General features: G+C 44.3%; 1 protein-coding gene across 2 annotated transcripts in view; it reads right to left on the reverse strand.

The window, feature by feature from the left end:
* Positions 1-6,117: 6,117 nt before the first annotated feature.
* The window catches only part of LOC138527137 (zinc finger protein 850-like), a 108,433-nt gene continuing 92,756 nt past the window's right edge, over positions 6,118-21,794 (reverse strand). For both annotated transcript variants that reach the window (XM_069638233.1, XM_069638234.1), the window contains one exon: positions 6,118-11,765. In XM_069638233.1, the coding sequence (XP_069494334.1) occupies positions 9,083-11,368 (2,286 nt within the window). In that variant the 5' untranslated portion in view covers positions 11,369-11,765 and the 3' untranslated portion in view covers positions 6,118-9,082. The remainder of the gene's footprint in view (positions 11,766-21,794) is intronic.

Consider the following 21,794-nt stretch of genomic DNA (forward strand, 5'->3'; position numbering starts at 1 on the left):
GGAACATAAAATGAGAACCTTTCGTATTGAAAGTTTATACTCCTTTGATAGGTTGCCTAGACAAGTGGCTAAATTGCAGGCGGTGAATGTCACTAAGGATGCTGTCATCTCTTTGGTTTCTGGTGGTGGGGAAGGGTTATATTTATATAAGGAAGCTTCCATCTGACAGAATCCAGGTCTGCAGATCAATAATTGGGTGTTGTGTTGGAGAAGCTGGATTAACAGGGGCATATTGTTGATAGAAGATATCTGGTGTGATGGGGGTATGCCGTCCTTTGAGGATTTGAGGGATCAATTTGGATTACATAAGAGGGAATTGCGTAGGTATAATTTGTTGAGTGCTTTAATATCGGCGAGGAGACAGATGATTGACTTGCCTCTGATGCAGAGACCTGAGAGGTGTAATTTTCTTTCTACTGCTCCACATAGGGCATCAAGTTTTTTAAAACTCTTTCCGACTGAAAGTCGTTCCTTAGTATTATGGGATAAATTGAGATGTGCATGGTCTGAATAACTTGGAGAGGGTATATCTCTGAAGGAGTGGGAAAGTATGTGGAAGGTTCCAATTAGGGCTAAGGCTGATTTGAATTTGCGCTTTATTCCCCAGCGGACTTTAGGGCATCTTTTTTGGACACCGGATAGGATGTGTAAATTGGGACTTTGTGATAATGATAAGTGCTGGGGTTGTTTGAAGTAAAAGGGTACTATGTTACACATGTTATGGAATTGCGAGAAAGTAATGGGTTTTTGGAATGAAGTCTTGGACAGGGTTGAAATGGTATGCGAGATTGCTTTTCCTAGAAATCCATTAGCTGTGATAATGAAGTCTTTGAGTTGTGTTCGGCATCTTGAATATCTGATGTTGTGTTGGATTAATAAGGTCTTTTTGGTTGCCGCTAGACTAATATTGTGTCTCTGGAAGACTAGGAAAAAGCCATGCGTGGAAGATTGGCTAGTTTAGGTGCAAATTCTTCCACGTTTTGAGAAATTGAAGTTAGGTAAATTGCATAGAGAAGACGTCTATAATGAACAATGGAATAAATTCAATGAGTTTTATGCTTGACACTCTGTCAAAACGGTTTTTGATTTTGTTTTCAGGTGGTGGGTGGTGGGAGGGGAGGGTTGATGTTTGTTGTGTCTTCTATGTTGTATTTTTGTTGATAAAATAAAAATGTGTGTTTTTGATAATTGATTAGCAGTGAATTGGCAATCAGAGAACATATGTTCTTTTGCTTACTGTCTTTTTTCTATATTTGTCTTAATATAATTACTAAATTTTTTACTCAAGTTATGCTCTGATTGTTTTGCTTATGGATGTCTTTTGTGAATCGTATTTCTTATGTTGAATTAAATAAAGAATTTAAAACATTTCTTGTTTAAAAAGATGGTGCTTTTACCTAAAGTTCTCTACATTATCCAATCGCTCCCTCTCAGATTTTCAAAGAAGGTCCCCAGACGTATTGACAAAGTCTTTCAGAGGGGAAAGTGCAAGAGGCCTGGGATGCTGCAATACATTTTAATGCATACTGTGCGAGAGGGTTTTGTTGGCTATCCTAATATGGAACATTATCCCAAGGGGTTTAAATTGAAAAGGTCGGCACTTTATTTTGCAGGATAATTGCATGCCACTGTGGATGTCTATAGAGAAAACTACATTTTCACTGAGATGTATATTCAATGGGAAAAAGGCCCAAACTAACCACAAAATGACCCAGTACAAACACTACTCGAGATGCACTTATTTCCCGATAACTGGTTGTGGCGAGAATTTATGGATTCATTATGGAGCGTCTCTGTGGTACAACCCAGGATTACAAATTGATGAGACTTTGTGCTGGCGTTGTTGGTTGAAGAAAGGTGTTTTAAGAGTGTGTGATGTTTGCAATAACGGGGGGGGATGATTCCTTTTGATTCTCTTAGGATGAACTTTGGTTTAGGGAAGAGGGAACTAAGGAAATATACAGAGTTGGAAGCTCTTCTTACGCAGAGACAGGGGATGCGGAGTAGACAAATGAGGGATAAAAACGATGGCCTGTAATATATTTAATTCCCCACCTCCTATGGTTTCAGCATTCCTGAAAATGATGCCTATGGAGGTGTCATGTACTGCCTCCTGGGAAAGATTACGGCAGGCATTGAAGAACAAACAGGGTGGGGACATAACCATAAAGGAATGGGATAATTTATTAAGGGTGGGTATGAGATCTAAGATGGATTTCAATCTGTGATTCATTCGCCAGAGAGTTTGGTGTTATCTTATTGCCCCAGGTACGTATGCTCGATTTAGGTATGATAAATGAGGAATCTTGCTGGGGATGCGGCCAGAGGGATGGTTCCCTACTACACATGTTATGGGAATGCCCGAGGGTAATCCGTTTTTTGGGGGTTGGGGGAATCCTGGACAGGCTGGATACAACTTTGGGAGTAGTGTTTCCTAGATCACCTTACCCAGTAATCCTGTTCTCAGATACTGGAAGATGTAATGTGACTAGAGAAAATGGTAGCTGGATAAATAAGGTGCTAATTATGACAACTAAGCACATTTTGAGGGGTTTGGAAAACAAGAAAAAAGCCGAAGGTGGAGGGATGGTTGTCAGACTTGCAGACTCTGTTTAGCTATGAGAAACTCATGCTGCAATATTTGGAAGATATGGGGGCCTTTTAAAGAATTGTATGGTAGAGGCTAATCTATCGCTGTAACAGTTGGAAGAGTTGGGTGAACACATCATTTGTGAAGATGTGAGTGAGTGGGATAATAGTGTGCGAGTTGAATTGTGTTGTATTGTATACATGTCTGTATATGTCTTTGTTTTGTGTTGTTGTTTCTCTCTTTCATGTCTAGTAATATTGCAAAGGGTTAGTTATAAATGATGGTTGTATGATATAAGACTTTACAGAGAAGAATGGAACTATTCAATGCCTTTCTTATTTGGGAAAGAATCATCTGATTTGTTTAGATATACCCACTGACCTCATTTTGATGTTTGTGTTGTATCTAATATCTTAAAATGACAAAGAGTAAAAAAAAAAATACAATTAAACATTGTGTCATTTACTGCCCAAAGCAGAGAACATAAGACAATTACACTTGGAAAGTTGTATGTATTGTTCATTTGACCAAGCTGGGGAAACCCTGTGTGCTCGTTTGGCGGGAGGACAGAACATCTCAATGTAACTAGTACTTTATCGATTCTGGCAGCGGCTTAATTAACTTCTTAAACCGTGATTTTCATATTCTACTAGCAGAAGTACCCATTCTCCAAACTCGTTCTTTAGACAGACATAAACACTGATCCTGTAGGTCACTGTTCCAATTCGCTTATCGCTTAATGTGCACCCTGAAGTAAACTGTGCTGAGAATGGGCATGTGTGGCTGGCTGATAGACTCCGGAGCAGATGTTGGGGAGAGATGAGAGTTGGTGTGCTGCTGCATACTGGGACCTTCTGTGATCTCTCTCCACCTGTCACCACACCCGGTGTGGTGTAGTTCGTTGCAGTGCATTGCAGTGCAAGTATCTTGGAAACCGTGCCTCCTATGGCCTGGAGCACAAGTTTTGTTCCTCATGTCAGTACCGGTCCTTCTATGACCACATTGATGTTTCGCCGATTTCAGGCAACCGTCTCATGTGTGAAGGTGCTGAAATATGGGGAAAGGTGTGGGGTGTCCAAATGCCATGTAGCCAGTAATGTCCGGAGGGTCCTAACAGGCAACTGTGCAAAATGTGGTGCGTATTGGTGAAACGATGTGGCATTGTATAAGGAACAATGCTTCGCCACAAATCCCGTCAAACACATTTGTACCTTTATATATAGAGAGATTTTTATAATAACCATTGCTAAAATGTATTCTACTAAGTGCACACTATTTGTGTTTTTTCTTCTTTTTTTTCTTGATGTTAGTGGATGAAACTGTACACACTGCACTCTGATTGCATTCTGCTGCAATCAGATATAATAATCTATTTTGTACTTGTGTAAGGTTTTAATTTATGAAACCAAATCACAATAAAAAAAATATACTCCTAACACTACAGCACCCGAGTCCACCCCCTCCCACTCCCCCTGTAATGGGAACTTGAGTTCTGTTGCCAGATCCAGCAAGAGGGGAAACCAGGACCTTCTTGGCCTTACTGGGGTCACCAGAATGAGCTGCAACCACAAATCCCTGATCTTTATCAGAACTTTGAGAAGACATGTAAGAGTCCCTCCGGCCACTGTGGCATCATGGCATTCACACGCTAGGCCCCCTAGCCAGAGACCTAGAAGATAACCTGGGGAGGTTGGCATTCAGGGGAGTGGCAAAGTGCCCTGACTCCAGTTCAACATGTTGTAGCAGATAGATGACCTGAGGATGCGGTGCAGCCTTAACCATAGAACCATGAATAAGCAGGATGCCATGGTATCCTGTAAATGCAGCGCCCATCGCACGGATACCCACTCGTCTTGCAAAATAGAGTTTAGCATAAAGTATAGCTTTATCACCCATTCCTCCTGCACCAACACTCGACCGTTGGCTAGCCAGAATCTTGCCCACTGAACTGCAGGTCCTCAGATAGGGAGCGGATCGATTTCATCAAACTGTTGCACAAATCCTCCAGATGCTCCGGTAGGCGCTGTTTTGTCGAAGTCGAGATGAGCCAATCGTCCAAGTAAGGGAACATAAACATCCTCCTCCCGTGTAGGTGGCCACCCATGGGCTATTCACTTTGGCAAAGACTTAACGTGCCATCTTCAACCCAAACAGAAGAGCCTGACATCCAACCACTGCAAATCTTATTTACGTCTGGTTGAAACGATGAACAAGAGTATGTTAATATCCATCCTGTAAATCTATGATTCCAGGAAAGTGTGCTCCTTGACCAAGGTCATAATCTTTTGTAGTGTCTCCATTCTGAACATCCTTAACGCCACAAAGATGTTCAATCTTTTGAGGTCCAAACACCAATCAAAAGGTTCCATTCCATTTGGGAACAGATAAGATGATGGAGTAGAAACCTCTTCTTCCCAGTTTTTGGGTGACGCCAGGATACGGCATTCTTCCTCTGTAACTGCTGTACCCATGCCATGTCTTCATGCTGGTTACTGGAGCCGCCACCAGCACGTGTGTATTGCCTTATGAGTTTATTGTTGACTCCCAATTGTCTGAGGTAATTATTTACCCTTCTCTGGAGACCCGATGGATCTGAGCCCAGACTGGCCTAGTGTCATGACATCTGCTGCCCTCCTGAAGACTGAGAAGTCTCTTGACTTGGTCTGGATGACCATCGAAAGCTGACCATACTCTTCCCCACATGGATCTTTCTGCCTTGTCTGTCCAATCTCCTTGCTTTCTTCTCAATGAGTCCACATGTTTGTTTGCCTTCCAGGGAGTGTCCGAATAAAAGCCGACCTTGAAAACAAATACTCAGGGCTGTCGCCTTCTGATGGGCGTCCGCGTGCCAATCCCTCAGATGGCATCTCCTGGATGCTGCTGCTCCCAATGTCAAGGCCGATGATTCTACTCCATTATAAGTGAACGCCATGTGCACAGGATGGGAGCACCGTCCATTCCTTCTTCTATAGCCTAGGCCATAGCCTAGGCCAGCCGCCCCAAGCCCACCAAGGCACGTTCTGCTACAGAGGATGTATAGGCGCATGACAGCATAGACAGGTGGCCCCTGCATAGGCTTCTTTCGTGGCAGCACCGTCCATGTGCAGTGCTCTCATAGTACTGCACTGCACTTTGTAGGGGCCACCTGCTACTTCAACTAATGCATAAGCATTTACACTGGATTGTCAGAGAAGATACTAGTCCAAAATAATGCTGCTCCCCTCATTTCTCCCTGCCACGAGATGGTCCTTCAGCTAAATCAATTAGAGTGCCCCCTCCAGTGCTGTCCCTCCTCCCACCCTGAGGCCATGCCCTGGATCTGGGGTACATTAGCAGCTCCATCCAGGGGTGCATATGTCCAGCAGTCCAAACACTGGGCTAGCCTCCCTCCACAGCTGCTCGCTACTCCCTGCACCCCCTTTCCCAAGTGGAATGTGAAGGCAGAATGGACACGTAAATATCAGAACATATGAACATATTATGAACATTCTTATGAACATACTAACAAGTAAAACACTGTCTCTCAATTGGTGCAGAGTACGGGTAAGGAATTTTATTCACAAATGATGCATCTGTACAAGACAGCAACATATCAGAACACATGTAATCATCAGTGTTCCGCTCACAGGAACATTTGCTTGCTTGCTTCATCATAGAATTCACACAATATTACGTTATATAAAATGTTACATCCATAATTCTGTGCCTGGGGCACAACACTTTTAAAAGTTGCAGATTCCTGAAGGACACCCCATTATATCATCCAGGTACAGCTGCTTCAGGCAGCGCTATGAGGGCCTTTTGTTTGCCTCCACAAGCACATATGTGAACAAGGGTTCAGGGCTGTCCAGGAAAGTGTGCGGTGTCCTGGGAAAGGGCATGGAGCAAATTCCTGCCACTGGACAATAAGCCCTGACCGTTGATTGACAGTCTTACTATCCTATCAAAGCAAGGCTGATGTTGCTGTTCACATGCCACAAGGCAACAAGGAATCTGCCATCAGACGCGGGAAAGCAAAGATTACATAACTAAGGCTGAGCAACCTGTGGGGGCGGGGCATAGAACTCCCTTGCATTAGGTGCCCGAAAGTTCAGCTTAACACGCCGAGCAGAGCAAGAGGGTTAGGGGGACTTGTACGGCAGTCCCTCCCCTACCCTCCAAGCGTTTGCTCACGTTTGTAGTGTGTGGGAAGAGTACCAGTGGATTCAGTATTACAGAATGTGAGTCGGGGCCCTCACGGTACCCCTTCCATGAACAGACATAGCAGTCCTCTCATTTCCCCTAAATGAGAGGACCGCATTTAAGTTATTTACAGAGAGAAACAATTCTAGAACATGATTAATACGAAGGCCTTCAAACATGAAGATAACATCACACATTTTCCCATAATGAGAGAAGATAAAAATGTTACAGCATATCAAACTCATTATTGAAGGACGCCACAGCAACGTCACTGATCACCGGGTGCGCACCCAGCATTGCACCCAATGTCCAATCATTAACCCCGACTCTTGCTATCGTCTTGTTGCAACAATTTGATCATTCAGTTACGAACCACTGCATATTCACATTTTTATAATGGAAAATTTCTTGGGAGAAGAACGGACATGTGTTTCCCAGTCACTGCTCCTTCCTTGCAATACATTGGATTAATTCTTTGGGAAGTAGGAAGCATGCACAGGAGTTCTGAAGTCTTTCTACATAGCGGTCATCATGTGACTGAGGCTGCAGTCTCTTCCGAGAAGGCAGCTGCCAGGAGAGAGAGATATTTCACTGGAGGTGGTGTTGGAGACCGTCAGTAAGAAGGGGTGCCACCCACCCGTCCAAGGAATGTTAGCACCACGACCACAGAGGCCAGACTGCATGCAAATGGGATAGAAAGTGGCAGGAGAAAGCTTGATCAGAAGAGCATCGGGGGGGAGGAAGAGCCAATGAAGGATTGTTTCAGAGGTACAATTCATGAACCATCTCCCGGGAGGAGGCGTGCAAAGAGGCTAGAGGAAGTTGCTGTCTCTCCAAAGGAGATTATGAAATGGAAGGTGCTTCAGAGAGCAAAGAAAGGGGGCCGCAGAGCAAACAGCCAACACTGCTGAAGCACTCTAGAGCGAGGAGGCAAGTCCGGAACCTAAGGCAAGGAAGGGACGACAGGCATACACAGGACAGGGATCAGGAGGGTCTCCAGGATGGCCCGACTCGATCCCCAGATCAAAAGATACTAGAAATAATGTATTTATAAGATACATAGTACATGTCCAGGAAAGGCAGAGAGAAGACTGAGTTACTTGGTGCATGCTGGGAAATTAAGTCTTGTACCCAGTTAAGTAAACGAGAGACATAGAGAAGTTGAATCATGTAGTGAATGCCGGAAATTAGAATCTAATACTGGAGCCTAACAAATACTCATGGAGAATTCGACAAAATGGGTGCATGCTGGGAACTGAAGTCCAAAATCCCAGCTGTAATCCAAGAAGGACAAAGGGTGAGAGGAGGGCGGCATGTAATAAATCCTTTCAGATACTGCAATTATTAGACATGTTTAGCGTATTACCTTAAGACATGAGTGACATCACTTGTACGGGCAGGGAATGGGGAGCCAGATGCCACACAGATGGCAGTGTCATTGGGACTAAGAATCCCCCTTCCGCCACTTGCTTTTTCACCATTTTTTACATTTTTTAAAATTCTTTTATTCAAGTCTAACACAGACTTTTAATAACATCACACGAATGAACAACCAAAAACGTTTTCAAGCAAAATATCCTGAGAAAAGCTAAAAAATACACAGAATTAAAAGAGAAACAGGCAATGTAAAATGCTATGACTAGTAACCATCTACATAACTACAGCGGCATCCGGCTGATAGCCAAGACCAATCAGCCTGAAACTACGACCAGTTGCTTTGATTCAGCCTTTATTCTATCAGAGTAAATCAATGGGATATCCTTCCCATGCAGGAGGGTGTCCCAGAGCTCAGTGGAGTGCACGTGAGCGCCTTGGCCAGCCGGCCGGCCAGCCACTCTGCCAGCGCTAATTCTGTAAGGCATTGCAGGAAGTCGGTAGATGGTTTGCGAACTCTCAAATGGGTTCACTGCAACACATACCTTCCCCTAGAAAAGCCCCTTCTAGCACCTAGCACCTCCCAAGAGTTCACCAGATTGAACTTTATGCGCATATATTTCTCACCTGTATGTGTTCTCTGGTGAAGATCAAGGCTACCCTTCTTAATGAAGCATTTCCCACATTCGGTGCACTAATGAGGTTTCTCACCTGAATGTGTTTTCTGGTAGTAAATAAGAATACTCTTAATACTGTAACTGTTGGCACATTCTGTATGCGTCCTTGGGTTAAGGTCACGACTTCCCTCTTTCCCTTGCACTTGCACGATCTCAATGTCACCTGGCCTAGTAAGACTGTGGACTCTGACCTCCCTCTGTTCCCCTTCCCTTGCCTCGTCGTGCCTTGAAACACTTGTGTATAGGCGCGTTATAAATGTCATATCATATCACTGGAGTTTGACCCGCTGTCTATGCACTGGTGAGTTTTTTCACCTATGCATGTTCTCTGTTGGCTAATAAGCTGGGTCCCACCTTTTGTGCAATGAAAAGGTTTCTTGCCTGTATGCGTTCTCTGGTGGAGATTAAGAGTTGCTTTGTAATGAAAGGTTTTCTTGCACTCTGTGCAATTATATCGTATATAAGGTTTCACACCAGTGTGTATTCTCTGGTGGTTCGCAAGATGATCCTTCCTATGGAAGCTTTTCCAGCACTCAGTGCAGTGAAATAATTTCTCACCTGTATGCGTTCTGTGGTGAATAACAAGTCTTCCCTTCGTAACGAAGCATTTCCCACATTCAGTGCACTGGTGAGGTTTATCACCAGAATGTGTTTTCTGGTGATTAATAAGACCACTACTGCTACTGAAACTTTTCAGACATTCCATACATTTATAAGGTTTCTCGCCTGTATGTCTTCTCAAGTGGAGGATAAGAAATTTCTTCTCGCTGAAGCTCTTCCCACATTCTGTGCACTGGTATGTTTTCTCGCCTGTATGGGTCCTCAGATGAAAAAGACAACTTCTCTTATCACTGAAGCGCTTCCCACATTCTGTGCAAACATGTGGTTTCTCACCTGTATGTTTTCTATGGTGGAGAATAAGACTGCACTTGTAACTAAAGCATTTTCCACATTCTGTGCAAAGATGTGGTTTCTCACCTGTATGTGTTCTGTGGTGGAGAATAAGATTGCGCTTGTGACTAAAGCATTTTCCACATTCTGTGCAATTATGAGGTTTCTCACCAGTGTGTGTTTTCTGGTGACTAATTAGTCCATCCATCCTACTGAACCTTTTACTGCATTTAGTGCACCGGTGTGGTTTCTCGCCTGTATGTGTTCTGTGGTGGATGATAAGGCTTGCTTTAGTACTGAAGCTTTTCTCACATTCTGTGCAATGATAGGTTTTCTCACCTGTATGTGTTCTGTGGTGGAAGATAAGACTTGCTTTAGTACTGAAGCTTTTTTCACATTCTGTGCATTGATAAGGTCTCTCACCTGTATGTGTTCTCAGGTGTAGACTAAGGGAACCCGCCTGACTGAATCGGCTCCCACATTCTGTGCACGGATACGGTTTCTCACCTGTGTGCGTTCTCTGATGTTCCTTAAGACGTACGTTCCTGCTGAAGCTCTTCCCGCATTCCCGGCACTGATAAGGTTTCTCACCTGTATGTGTTCTCAAGTGTAGAATAAAGATTCTCTTCTCACTGAAGCTTTTCCCACATTCTGTGCACTGATGCGGTTTCTCACCTGTGTGTGTTCTAAGGTGCAGAATAAGGTTTCTCTTCTCACTGTAGCTTTTCCCACATTCTGTGCACTGATGCGGTTTCTCCCCGGTGTGTGTTCTCTGATGGCTGATAAGATTGTCCTTTCTATTGAAGCTTTTCCCACATTCTGTGCACTGATGTGGTTTCTCACCTGTGTGCGTCCTCAGGTGATGAATAAGATTTAACTTCCAACGGAAGCGTTTCCCGCATTCTGTGCACTGATGAGGCTTCTCGCCTGTGTGTGTTCTCTGGTGGCTGATAAGATAATTCTTTGTACGGAAGCTTTTCCCACATTCTGTGCACTGCTGAAGTTCATCATTAAAATGTATTTTCTGGTGGCTAATAAGCTGGTCCGCTCTACTGAAGCATTTCCTACATTCTGTGCACTGATGCGGTTTCTCACCTGTATGTGTTCTCTGGTGGCGAGTAAGATGTGCCTTTCTACTGACGCTTTTGCCACATTCTGTGCACCGATGTAGTTTCTCCCCTGAATGTGTTCTGTGGTGGAGGAAAAGGTTTGCTTTAGTACGGAAGCTTTTTGCACATTCTGTGCAATGGTACGTTTTCTCACCTGTATGTGTTCCCTGATGGAGAACAAGGTTTGCTTTGGTAGTGAAGCTCTTCGCACATTCTGTGCAATGGTAAGGTTTCTCACCTGTATGTGTTCTCTGGTGGTGGATAAGGCTTCCTTTAGTACTGAAGCTTTTCCCACATTCTGTGCAATCGTAAGGTTTCACACCCGTGTGCGTTCTCTGATGGTTGATAAGAGATTCCTTTCTAATGAAGCTTTTCCCACATTCTGTGCAGTTATAAGGTTTCTCATCTGTATGTGTCCTCAGGTGGCGCATAAAACTTTTCTTCCAACTGAAGCTTTTCCCACATTCTGTGCACTGATGTTGTTTCTCACTTACATGTGTGCTCTGGTGATAACTAAGACCCTTTTTCTTCATTTGTACAGACATGGGTTATACAAATTATTTTCTCTAAACTGGTCTCTCATGCCCCATAAGTAGTCAATGTCACTGTTATGTGGTGTGTCATGAACAGCAGGAGTTCTTTCCAGGACTTATAGTTTGTTCACAGTTTGCTTGGTTGATTGTCTGATGTGTGCACATACATAATGTGCAGGATGTCTGATGGATCTAAACAGAACCTGCTTGAACGAGCTCAGTGTCACCCACAGTAGGCTTCACCAATCCTTCTTTCCTGGTCACTTTGCATTGACATCTGGCTTCAATGGACTTAGTCATCTATGATCGAGAAATTTCACATTTTCCATCAATGGACGTTTCCCACTTTTAAACTCTTGGAGAATTTGACAGAAGCTCTATTCTTGACATTTGTGCCTGCATCAATCACCTATTGGATTAAAAAGAGATTCTCATAATTAGTTTGTAACTTTCAATGATCACAGAAATACATAAGAGGAGGCGCATTCTCTCTAGAAGTGCTAGTGTGTGCTACATAGAGGCTTTCATGTGGAAATTGTATGCATTCAAACTTGTATGGAGATAGCATTTCACCTTCTCTGGCGCAAGCATGCAAACACATTCTAGAGCATCTGCTCCAATGCTGAAATATGCATTAGTAGTGGCAAAGCAGATTTCATAGGCAGCAGGGAAATGTTGGCCTACTTGTTTTTGAAACTGCTATTGTTATCAGACATCATGAAACAACACAATACACATAATGGATACTTTTCCCATTAGGAACGGACCATTTAGATTCTCATTTCTCCTTTAATAGGCAAAACCAAACATATCATTGCCACCATTATCTGAGACTCAAATACAGGAAAGGTGTTTATAGTAAAAGCATTACTCGCCACTCTCTTCTGTTGGCGCACAGACATCCCAACAGCTGCTCGAGTATCTACTCCACTGGCAAAACATCATTTACCGTACACAACGCAGATGTTATAGGCAGCAGGGAAATTGTGTTTCATTCGTATTTGCAAAATGTTATCATCAGATATGATGACACTAGTAGGAAAGAACATTTATCAAAGTAGGTCTGAAAATTGCAACAACAACAAAGCACACACAATGGATACTATTCCTACCAGAAACAGCACGTGTCGATGATCTGTAACTAACAGCAATATCTAAACGCCGCGGATGGTTACAGTAAAGGGTTAAACCACTCGTCGGCCCTTCCCAGTGAAGGTTCTTCAGGCAGTGCTGGCAATCCTTTCTAGGGTTTATTACAAATTACCTACAAATAAATGGAAGATTTATTCTTGAGCCAGCATACTGCTGAATCTTCCAAGAGAATGTACATCACGCAAGTACACTCAACGGCACATGTGCGTGGAAATCAGTTGTCCTAAGTGCAAGTGGATGCCTACAGTATTTTCAAGCGGCCTTTTTCTCACATACCCTCCACTGCTGCAGTTTTATATGAGTGCACAGTGACGGGCTGCAGGAGAAACATCTCATGTTGAAGTTCCTAGTTGTGTGAAATGTCAGCTATGCAATTGCTGACACAATCCAACCAAAACTAGTGGCAAACACCAATAATGAGAAGTTAGTTGTGCAAACCCTTTTGGATTAATATTCTAGTGTATGGATATTTTTCCATTAGCGCCTTCAGAGTGAGATACCAGCTGCTCGCACCTGCCCATTTCCCTTCCCTTCCACAAGGGCTCCACTACTCTCTCTCCATCCCTCCCCAAACCTCCAACTTATTTAAGGGGATGTGGCACCGCAGTACCACAGCGCCGCTCCTCTCATGTCCACCGGCCATCATGGAAATGGAAGAGGGGCTCTGATCAGAGCCTCCCTTCTATTTCCATGGAAGCAATGTTAGATTAGTATTTCTTTGAAACAACAGGTTGTGTGCTTGCCTGCCCCGACCCGTTGTTTCAAAGAAATGACATACATTACTCACCATAATTGTATTTCTGGTGCTTGTATCTGCTTAGATTCACATGCTGTGCATATAGTGCGACATCTAGTGGTAATTGTGGAGTATTGCATCTTTTTTTCAAAGTTCGAAAAGGGACGTCAACAAGGATGTGACTGTAACACTATCCCCAACGTAACATGTAGTGTGCCCAAAATCTTTCACGTGTTCAGGTCCCCCGGTTGTTTTTGTTCTGCTGTGAAAGAGCCTTACAGAATGTGCGAGTGAGTACAGAAGAGAAGCTGTAAGCTGTCTATGTTCCTTCAACTCCAAGAGGGGAGGAAGAGTGGGAGCATGTGAATCTAAGCAGATACAAGCAACAGAAATACTGAGAATGAGTAATGTATGTCTTCTGATGCTTCTGAATCTGCTTAAAATCAGATTCTATGCGTAGACTATCGAGCAGTACCAGGAGATGGTTGTGGGATGTATGAAGGAATGGCAGCAAGGAGATGTCTTAGAACCGCCTGACCCACCTGAGAATCAGACTTAGGGGTGTGTGTCTAAGCAGTAATGTTGAGGTGAAGGGGTCCACGGAACTCCAGGGAGCCGCTTTGGAAATAGAATCACGGGGAACATTTGCAATAACATCTAGTGTATGGAGGCTTCTTTCAGCTGAAAGAAAGTTGGAAGTTTGATGGATTGGTTCACATGGAACGTAGAAATTAATTTAGGCACAAAGCGTGTGTGTGCGTGAGTGTGTGCAGAACCAATTTGTCCCTATGAATAGTAGAATGGGTCTTGAACTGAGAGTGCCTGCAGTTCACCAACTCTCCTAATAGGGTCCTTTGCCACCAGAAAGGCACCCTTATAAGTGAGAGCTTTGTGTATTGGCTCAAAAGGAGGGCCCATAAGTTTAGTAAGGGCGACATTGAAGTCCCATCCGGGTGTTGGATTAGAAATAGGAGGGTGAAGTCTTTTTACCCCTTGCATGAACGCATTTGTTATATGGACTTTCCACCAGAAAACTTTGCTTTGAGATGCAGTGTAAGCAAAAAGGACAACAAGGTGGACCTTTTAGTGAACTAAAACCGAGTCCTGCATCTAAGAGGTGTGTCAGATTTGTTTGTTTGTTTATTTATTTGATAGAGCGCACCAAACCCTCAGGTAGCTGGGTGCAAAATGGCAAGTAGACTTGAAGCTTAATTACAGAATAAGAAGGGTACATAAATACAGGAAATATGCAGAATTACTGCCACATTAGTTTACAAAGAGACTAGTGGTTGCATATAGGTATTACATGTTACAGTAAAGTGATGCAATGGTAATAGATACATTAAGAACGGTGAGGCCTAACAGGCATTAGGTAGCAGGTGCAGTCATGATAAAGGTACAGGACGTGGCAGGTTAGGAGTCGTTTGTTCGTATCCAGGTGAGGACTTTCCGTCTAAATCTGGAATAAGTTTGATCCATTCTGAGATCTAAGGGGAGTGCATTCCAGGATTGCGCGGCTATGACCGGAAAGCTAGAGCCGCCAGCTGTGGTACGTTTAAATCTGGGGATCTCTAGAGTGTGGCCATTGGCTGATCTCATGGGGCGGGAGGTGAGTCTCTGGTTTATTTTTCTGCGAGATATGGTGGAGCTATGTTGTTCAGACATTTATACATGAGTGAGAGTGTTTTAAGGAGGATCCTGTCGTTAATCTTGAGCTAGTGGACATCTCTTCTAAATGTGGAGATGTGATTTCTGTTGGGAATATTTAAAGCTGCTCTAAGGGCATTATTTTGAAGTCTTTTGCATTTTTTCAATAATGTATTTATTGGCTCCCACGTACAAGGCATTACAATAGTCCAATCTGGATATTATGAGTGCATTGGCCAGGGTGATGCAACTAGTTTCAGAGAGAAATGGTCTACAGGCTCGGATCAGTTTGCAGGTGTAGGCTGTTGTGGATGCTAGTGAGTTGACTTGTTTCTTAAGGGTAAGTGCAGAGTCAAGGTAGAAGCCTAGAGTTTTAACTACTGGCATCACCTTGATGACGTTATTGTCAATGTTGAAGGAGGCATAGCTAGAGTTACGTTTTTTAAGGTTTGTCTTTGAACCTAGGATCAGTAACTCTGTTTTGTCGTCCAGGCAGAGGCCGTGGGATGCCATCCACAAATAACCACGCTGACTCTTTGGAAAAGTCCAAGGGTTTTTATTGTACTTAATTGTCAGAATGGCTGTTTTTCTCTTCTGGTTCTTCCGGGCCTAATGGGATGGGAATATTGGCACTAGGGTCGGCCTTTTCCTCTCTCGACTTCCCCCAGGCCCGGGTACCAGATAAAGGACTATGTGTGTGGGTGAACGGTCCATATGGATGATGTTCCTAGTACTGCACCAAATGGCAAAGCACTTCCACTTATAGGACTAACAGTGTCTGGTATTAGGTTTCAGTGCCTCCCTAAGGATGTCCATACACCTTTGAGGCAGCTGGAGATGGCTGAACTCTATGACCTCAGAAGCCTTGCTGGTAAATTCAGTTTGAAGGCAAGGGTTCAGTGTTGTCCCCTGATCTTGGGACAGCGTGTTGTACGGGCAAGGCAGGTTCACCAGAGGAGAGACCTACATTCTCATGAAATGTGAGAACCACGGCTGCCGAGACCACATTGGTGCTAGCAGGATTAGTGCAATGTGACGGTGTGGCCTGCCACAAATAACCACGCAGACGCTTTGGAAAAGTCCAAGGGTTTTTATTGTACTTAATTGTCAGAAAGGCTGTTTTTCTCTTCTGGTTCTTCCGGGCCTAAAAGGGATGGGAATATTGGCGCTAGGGCCGGCCTTTTCCTCTCTTGACTTCCCCTAGGCCCGGGTACTACCTCCCAGCCCCAGACATCCCAACCGGTTTGTAGTAAGCTACCGATCGGTAACCCCCATCTGTTCTTCTGACTACCGCTATAGGTGTTTTCCCTAAGACGCTGGCTACCTGACTCCATAACGAACTTCTAGCTTTCCCTCTCCTATCGTTGGTTAGTCTCTGGAAATAGGGACTGGTGCCTTGTTTCGCCCTGCATCACGCATACTCCTTTCACAACCTCTCACACCTGACCCCTTTCTGTGCTGACCCCAACAACTGTTCTCCTCTCACTACGTCACTGTCCATCCAATCCCTCACTCCACCTTTCGATATCCACCCTTCGATCTTACTTCCTTTCCCACTCCAATTCTTCACTACCGCTTGGACTTATAACTATCCATCCATCTACTTCGGTTGTTTCCTTTCCCTCCTTCCTCTCACTCTACTCTCCCCCTCTAGTTATTCCTCTCACTATAATTTCTAGCTCACTCAATGCCAATAGTTACTCCTGTTCTCCCACTCACTATTGCTCTTCCCACTCTCCCTCTACTACTGTTCCTATTCCCCTTATAAGGAACTCATGGTGGCAACAGTAAAGACAGACACAAGTGATCACAGTTCAAGGGTGTTTATTAAACTGTATGAATGGGTGAGAAAATCACCTAATCTAAATCTAAGATGAGAGCAAGCTACACACATCAAATAATAATAACAAGGCAGTGCTAGTGGCGTCTTGTCAGATGAAAGGGCCTATACTAAAAAAAAAAAAAAAACTATTGCCAATCCTTACCGCTAAATTACTAAATAGTGTAGGACACTGTTCATCAGAAAAGAAAGAAGTGTTCTCAAAATGAAAAGTCAGGATGGTATGGCTGGGTCTCCCTTCCCCATGTTTGAGGCAAGGGACAAGGCGGGACTTTCGAGCACAGCACAATCCTGGCCTTCTCCAGCAGCAGCTTGCAGCTCGTTTCCAAAATATGAGGGCCTTCTGTGCCTCAGAGGGCCTGATGTACTATTAACAACAAACACTAAAGTTCCTTTCAGTGATCTTCCCGTCGGGCGATTTTCTTCCACCTGTGGATCCCCATCAACCGGGCTCCGATCCTTTTGTAAATTGGCCTCCCCTCACACAGTTCACTTATCCATAACACCTTGCAAGATTCACTTTACTTAGCTTTTTCTATCCCCCAGTCAGGATTTCCACATTTATTGTGTGTACAGCGTTTCCCTCAGCCGAGCACACACGCCTGTTTCATGTCAAAAATGTGGTAATGGGTTAAGGACTTTCAATTGTGTAAATAAATAAATAAATGGGATTTTGGCTCGACCCTTGTATGACCACCTTAACTCTTTATATCAGCCTTTCCTACGGCCTCTTATTACTATAACGTTGACAAGAAAAGGGGGCCAGACAGAGTCTTTCGAATTGATGCCCACGTGGCACCGAATCACTCTGCAGCTGGTCTTTCCCTGGGCTTTAAAAGTTCACTAGCCCACAAGTTCTTTGTTCAAAATAAGTTGCCATTTGCAACCTTTGCTCAACACCGTCCGGTTTACTATTGGTTCTCCCTCCGACTCACCGGCTGTGTTGACCTCCTTGTTTTTTCTCGTCTCTGCAGTTGAAAGCGCGCCTCCCTGCCTCGGTCATTAGTGCGGGAGGGTCCTGTGTACTGTTGCCATCTGTTACACCACACGTCAGCTATAGTTCCCGGTCTTATGATTCCTTTCACAGAGACTTTGCGGGTTTGGCTCGAAAAGGGCATGGGTACTTCCCTCCATGTTGTCCTTTCTGGTCTTGCCGCCTTTCTTCTCTGTTTGAACTGCTGTCCTGGAATAGCTACTTTCTTTTGCCTATGTCCTTGTTCAAAGCGTGCTCTCGTACTCCACCTTTTATCCCTGTGGGGAAGGGAAAGGGCCACCAGGTGTGTGTGTGTAGTGTGGGAAACCTGAGGGTATTCTCCAAGTAGATCCTGGGAATCCCTTAATCAGGTGGCCATGGAAGGGCTGGCACTCTCAGATCCCAACCCTAGGGGTATACGAGCGAGGGAGGATCACCTGGGTGGGGACCCCGGGATTATGCTCGGGGGAATACCCAAAAGGAGACGCAGTATTATACAGAGGAAGAAGGTGAGGGGGACGAAGCACCTGAGTTTTTTTTTTTGGTTATTCCACTTTTACCTCCCTTCCACTCAAAGAATCTCCCTCATCAAAATCTACCAACCCCATTAGATACAAAAACCACATTTCCCAGAATCCCTGTTTTCCTGGTTTTTACCTAAATACTCCCCATCATTCTTCTTCAAACCCCTCTGATTATTCTTTCGCAGAACTCCAGTATACTACATTAACAACACACTGCCATTTCCACAATCCCTACCAATCTCACTTTACCAACACCCTTAGTATGAAGAGTATACATTTCAGTGACAACCCCCCTTTTCCAGACGCGAGCACTTTTGCATACCATGAAAGACGACAGACTACCACCCAAGCCATTTACCCGACACGTCCCAACACCAGGGTCAAAGTTAGGCAATTGACCAGAACCACACACACCTGACGGCCCTTTCCCTTCCTCACTGGGATAAAAGGTGGAGCACGGGAGCGCAAGACGAGCAAGGCAACCACACATCGAGAGAGCTAACTCAGCACAGCAGTTCAAGAGGAGAAGAAAGACGGTGCATACCGAGAGGGTGACAAGGAGAGAAGCGGCCTTGCCCTTTCCGACCAAGGCCAGTGAAATCTCTGCAGAGGGAATCTTAAGACCGCGAACAATAGCCAGCATATGTTGCAGCAGATGTCAACGGTACACAAGACCCTCCTCTGCTGAAATCAAGCCGGGAGAGACTCTTGTCTCAGTGGTACCAATCGTGACTCCAAAGAGAAAGAAAGCCAAGCAGTCTATCACAGCCGGTGAATTGAGGGGAGAGTCGATAAGAAACCGATCTGTGTCGAACGGAAAGTAGCAAATGGCTAATTGAACTGTGAAAGCATAAAAAACTATTGATGATAATAGGGGAAAACCAGCAACAGAGGAGTCCAGCATCACGTGGGTGCTCTCTCAGGAAACTCTTGGCGATTACCCGATTGTTGAAACTACCATAATCAGAAGGCCTTGGGAAAGGCAAGAAGCGGGTCAAAGTGGTCATATAGAAGTCTTGTAAAATCCTCTGTACAGTCAAAAGTCTTTGACCAGCAGATGATTGTGAAACTAAGGGAAATTAATCCTACATCATAAAAATTGAGTGAGAAAGGTACCATTGACAAGATTGGCAAGAGTGAACCCGAAAGAGGTATGCCGATACAAAGGGGGCAAAGTCTAAAGTCCAGAAATAGTGTGTTGACAAGAGTGAACCCAGCCGAGGGATGTCCACAGTGAACTGTTCAAAAATACATTAAAATTCATGAATATGACAGAAGAAATTGCATTGAAAGCCATAGTAAACCCCGATCGAATCGAGGGAGGCAAACAGTGGAGTTGGGATCTGTGCCCCGGAAGAGGTTGATCCAAGGCTGAGAAGCCAACAACCACTGACCCGTGAATGCAAACAAGAAAAATACAAGAGGGTTATGAACCCGGAAGAGGGAGAACCGAGGAGTGAAGAACTGTCACCCAAATCAAACCAGAGAAGAACTCTTGAACTTTTTGTTAAAACTTTTACTTTGAACCCGACAGGCCCTTGAAAGCAAGAAAACATAACTATCGGAGGTCCTAGTGTTATTGAGGAACTTTCTAGGGATCTGCACCCGGAAGAGGGGGATCCAAGGGTCAAAGGCATCACCCAACGTGCAAGCAGAAAATAACGTTTGGTTATTATTTTGATACATCAGGTCTATGGAGGCAAGAGACTTTTTGTAGAAAAGAGATTTAACAACCAAAGGCCCTGATTGCTGAAAGCGCAACTGTTGGCTTATGCTGGGAAAGCTTGAGCGTGTGCTGTGCTCCTAAATCCTAGCTTGTCCCTGGCTGAAAACGTGGGTAAGGGAGACCCCAACTACTGCATTCCGACTTATTATTTGTGAACACTTCCTTCTTTCTTATGAACATTATCCCACACTTCTTTTTGTATTTTAGCGTAAGGATTGGCAATATGTTTTTTTAGAATAGTCCCTTTTATTTTGACAAGACGACACTCAGACTGCCTTATTATTATTTGATCGTTGAAGCTTGCTCCCATCTTAGATTTAGGTTTCGAGTAGGCGATTTTCCAACCTACCTAAAAAGTTTAATAAACACCCATGAACTGTGATCACTTGTGGCTCTCTTTATTGTTGCCACCATGAGTTCCTTACAGTAGTTACTGTCAATTGCCTGACTCTGCCTGACCCTGGTGTTGGGACACGTCAAGTAAACGGCTCTGGGGTTAGTCCATTGTCTTCCACCATGTAAGAAAGTGTTTGTGTCGGGAAAAAAAGGGGGTGGGGGGTAGAGCTTCTAAGTATCCTACGGGGTAGGATGGGGAAAAGGGTATCTGGTCATTGCATCTAATGCCATTCCATCTAATGTCATTCCATCAAATTTTAACCATCTAAAAAATGTGCATCAAATGCATGTTTTTGGGGGTAAAGGGTAAAAAAACAGGGGTCAGGGAGGCCCCCCGCCCCAAAAAAAGAATGCATTTGATGCAAATTTTTTAGATGGAAAAAATTTGATGCAAATGCATTTAGATGCAAGGAATTCAATACAATGACCATAAACCGGGGAAAAGGTATTATAAGGAAAGGGGTACTGCGCCTCACCTGTCGGTGTCCCACTTCTACTCCCCGGAGACCCCCCATCCAGGTGATCCTCCCCCACTGGTCCACCCCCAGGAACTGGATCCAATAGCCAGTGCCGGGTCCTGGCCACCTGAATTACAGATCTCCCGGGACGAGCGAGTGAAACAACTTCAGGTTTCTCACATACCCTTCCTCCATGCGATGCAGCCGCAGCTGTTTCACAGGGGAACCGGGAAAGGAAGTCTACATTCCTCTGGTCTTTTCCTTTTCTGTGTTCCACAGTGAAGCAGTAGGGTTGTAGGTCTAGAAACCATTGCATGACCCGAGGGGTGGAATCATTGCGTTGGCTAATCCAAACTAGGGGCGAGTCGTCTGTAATGAGTATGAACTTTCTTCCTAATAGGTAGTATTTAGGATGGATAATGGCCCACTTGATGGCCAGGGCTTTCAACATAGCAAGTAGCTCCAACAGGTTGATATGTTTGTTTGCTACTGATTTTGACCACATGCCGTGCGCCTTCAGGTGTATAAGGTGTGCTCCCAATCGCGACGGCTATGATTCCGTGGCGAGAGTGGCTTCTACTGCAGGAGTGGCGAAGGATTTTCCCTTCAGAAGGTTCTCCTTCGACCACCACTGCAGAGACTGAACGAGGGCTGTCGAGACAACCACTAGATCATCCCACTGACCACTTGCCTGACACCATTGGTGTTAGGGAGAATTCTCAAAATGTGCTAATTCTTCTCTACCTTAGAGACCCGCAGCTCTTTTGCTGGACTTTGGGACTGTGTACTTTTCAATTCTGTTTGTTTTCTGTGTTTATTTCTTTTGGTTATGGAATTTTAGACAACTCCAGAGGCATCATCTTTTGTATCTTTGTCACACAGCACCTTCAGTGCAGTGACACAGGGAAGCCTTTTAGGCTGTCTTAAGGTTTAAGTACCTTCTCTGGGATAAACTACTGTTTCCCAGAGAATGTAAGGTTACATTG

The sequence above is a fragment of the Ambystoma mexicanum genome, chromosome 14 (genome assembly GCF_040938575.1).
Source record: "Ambystoma mexicanum isolate Mex_15411 chromosome 14, UKY_AmexF1_1, whole genome shotgun sequence".
NCBI classification, from domain to species: Eukaryota; Metazoa; Chordata; class Amphibia; order Caudata; family Ambystomatidae; genus Ambystoma; species Ambystoma mexicanum.